This window comes from Rutidosis leptorrhynchoides, chromosome 4, assembly GCF_046630445.1.
Source record: "Rutidosis leptorrhynchoides isolate AG116_Rl617_1_P2 chromosome 4, CSIRO_AGI_Rlap_v1, whole genome shotgun sequence".
Lineage (NCBI taxonomy): Eukaryota > Viridiplantae > Streptophyta > Magnoliopsida > Asterales > Asteraceae > Rutidosis > Rutidosis leptorrhynchoides.
In genome coordinates, this window is record NC_092336.1 from 541174266 (window position 1) to 541176835 (window position 2570).

Below are 2570 nucleotides of genomic sequence, written 5' to 3' on the forward strand. Positions count from 1 at the left end.
CGTACAAAATCAACGTGTACGGATCATCAGCAACATGATCATTACACAGTTACAACACTATATGCTGTTTAAAAACAAGTTTTGCATTCATGAAAAAGTAACGTCTTTACCAACGTCAAATGTTTTACAAAAGATAACATGCTTCTAACGAATAGAAAGCATTAACATAAGTGCGTGACACATAGGGTGTGTTCAAGAGACTAGATGGAAGTGTGAAAGGGCGGTAGATGTTAAGGACTATAGGTTGTGGTACTCGGGTTCTAGGACAGCACGGAACGGGGTAGGTATCTTTTTGGGAAAACTACATAAGGATAACGTCGTTGACGTGGGTAGGTTTAGCGACAGGATTATGTCGGTTAGTATAATTATTAAGGAGGAGACTTTTACGGTCATTAGCGCATACGCACCTCATGCGGGTTTAAGTGATGCGAAAAAGAAGAGTTTTTGGGATTTTTTAGATGAGGTAGTGAGGGGGTTCCCAGCTGACCATCGACTGATTATAGGGGGTGATCTGAATGGACACATAGGAGCGGAGGCAGAAGGTTACGAGGAAGCCCATGGGGGCTTTGGGTTTGGTCCTAGAAATGAAGAAGGGCGCTCAATTCTTGAGTTTTCCATTGCCCACGAGTTGGTTGTAGCAAACTCTTTCTTCAAGAAGAGGGATGCTCAGTTAGCCACTTTTCATAGCGGGGGTCGTAGCACCCAGATTGACTTTTTTCTCCTTCGTAAAGGGGAACTTAGGGCATGTAGGTACTGTAAGGTCCTTCCAGCCTTGACGTGCTCCTCCCAGTATAGATTGATGGTCATGGAACTAGTCACTCAAGGAAGAGTCGGCAGGAGGGTCAGGGTTGTGCAACCTAGAATCCTTTGAAAGAACCTACATGGAGTGAATACAGAGACTTTTAGAGCGACCGTTGTTGATAGATTGAGTGTAGAAGGGGATAACGAAGCCCCTACTGACGTAGACCAGATATGGAACTGCATGGCGTCCACTATGAGAGATGTGGCAAAAGAGGTCTTAGGGGTGGAAATAGGGACATCGAGAGCCCATAAGAGTAGTAGAGAATCGTGGTGGCTTAGTGACGATGTCCAAACGAAAGTCGCGCTAAAGCAGACGAGGTTTAGGGAGCTCATTAACTTTGGAGAAGGGACACCTGCAGAGAGAACTAGGGTAGAAGAAAGATATAAAGAAGCTAAAAGAGAAGAAAAGAAGGCCGTAGCAATTGCAAAAGACAAAGCATACAAAGATTTATATAGGAAACTAGACTCTAAAGAGGGAGCTAATAACATATATAGGATAGCTAAAGTGTGATGACCCGGAAATTTTCGACCAAATTTAAACTTTAATCTTTATATGTTTCTGACATGATAAGCAAAGTTTGTCAAATTAAATCTCTAGAATTTTAAACTGTGTTTCATATATTCAATTGACCTTGGACTGTGTTCGACGATTCACGAACAATTGTGTGTAAATAAATATGTAAACATATATAGATGTAATTATAAATATAAGTGTATATATACTAATTTCATTTAATAATATTTATAATTTAATAAGCAGAATTAAAAACATAAAATAAAATACAGAATAAATAAGTTACTATTAATATATATATATATATATATATATATATATATATATATATATATATATATATATATATATATGTATATATATATATATATATATATATATGTATATATATATATATATATATATATATATATATAGTTATACAAATTTTAAACATAAATAATATTATATGAATTGTAAATTATAAATATTAAATATTTAATATAAGTTATTATATAATATATTATATAATTAATAACTAGGATAAAATTTGTAAATTGTAATATATTAAATTATGTGTTGAATATAACCGTTATGTTAATATTATTAACAATGATATCATTATAAACACTAATATGAATATTTGAATATTTAACATTATTATATATATGAATATGTAAAACTTGATATGTACAAGTAAAGTTAAAATTATCAATATTATTATTATTATGATTAATTATATTATTATTATTAAATTTATTAAAGTCATTATTATTGTTATTATTAATATTATCATATTAATAAATTTTTTACTCCATTTACTATTATTAATATTATTATTAGTATTTTGATATAGTTATAATTATTAATTGTTAATTATGAATATTAATTATATAATGAAATATATACAAATATTGTATATTAAACCGTATTATTTCACATTCATGAACCAAAACAAGTTTCCTTTCTTTGTCAAACTGTTTTAGAAGTATGCTACGCCTGCAAGCTAGTATGAAGTGGTTACATATCAAAATCTACTTCTATTTTATTTTATTTTTCTGTCCTTCCTTTTGATTTCCATGTCGACCACCACACTAGGTAACAATCGAGTTACTGCTCCAAACATCAGATTAATAATATCATTATTGTTTATATATTCTAATTATAGCTACTGCTAATGAGAACCAAACGAAATTCTTAAAGAACAATCTACCACCCTTGTTATCTAATTTTCATTTGGAATACACTCACTACTATCGCCACATTTTTTTCTGCT

The 2570-nt window shown here is 31.4% G+C and overlaps 1 protein-coding gene across 1 annotated transcript; it reads left to right on the plus strand.

Moving 5' to 3' along the window:
* The first annotated feature begins 349 nt into the window (after window positions 1-349).
* Window positions 350-871, plus strand: LOC139842627 (uncharacterized). Its single transcript, XM_071832746.1, has one exon. It carries the CDS (start codon window positions 350-352, stop codon window positions 869-871), a length of 522 nt encoding a protein of 173 aa, XP_071688847.1.
* Window positions 872-2570: the final 1699 nt, after the last annotated feature.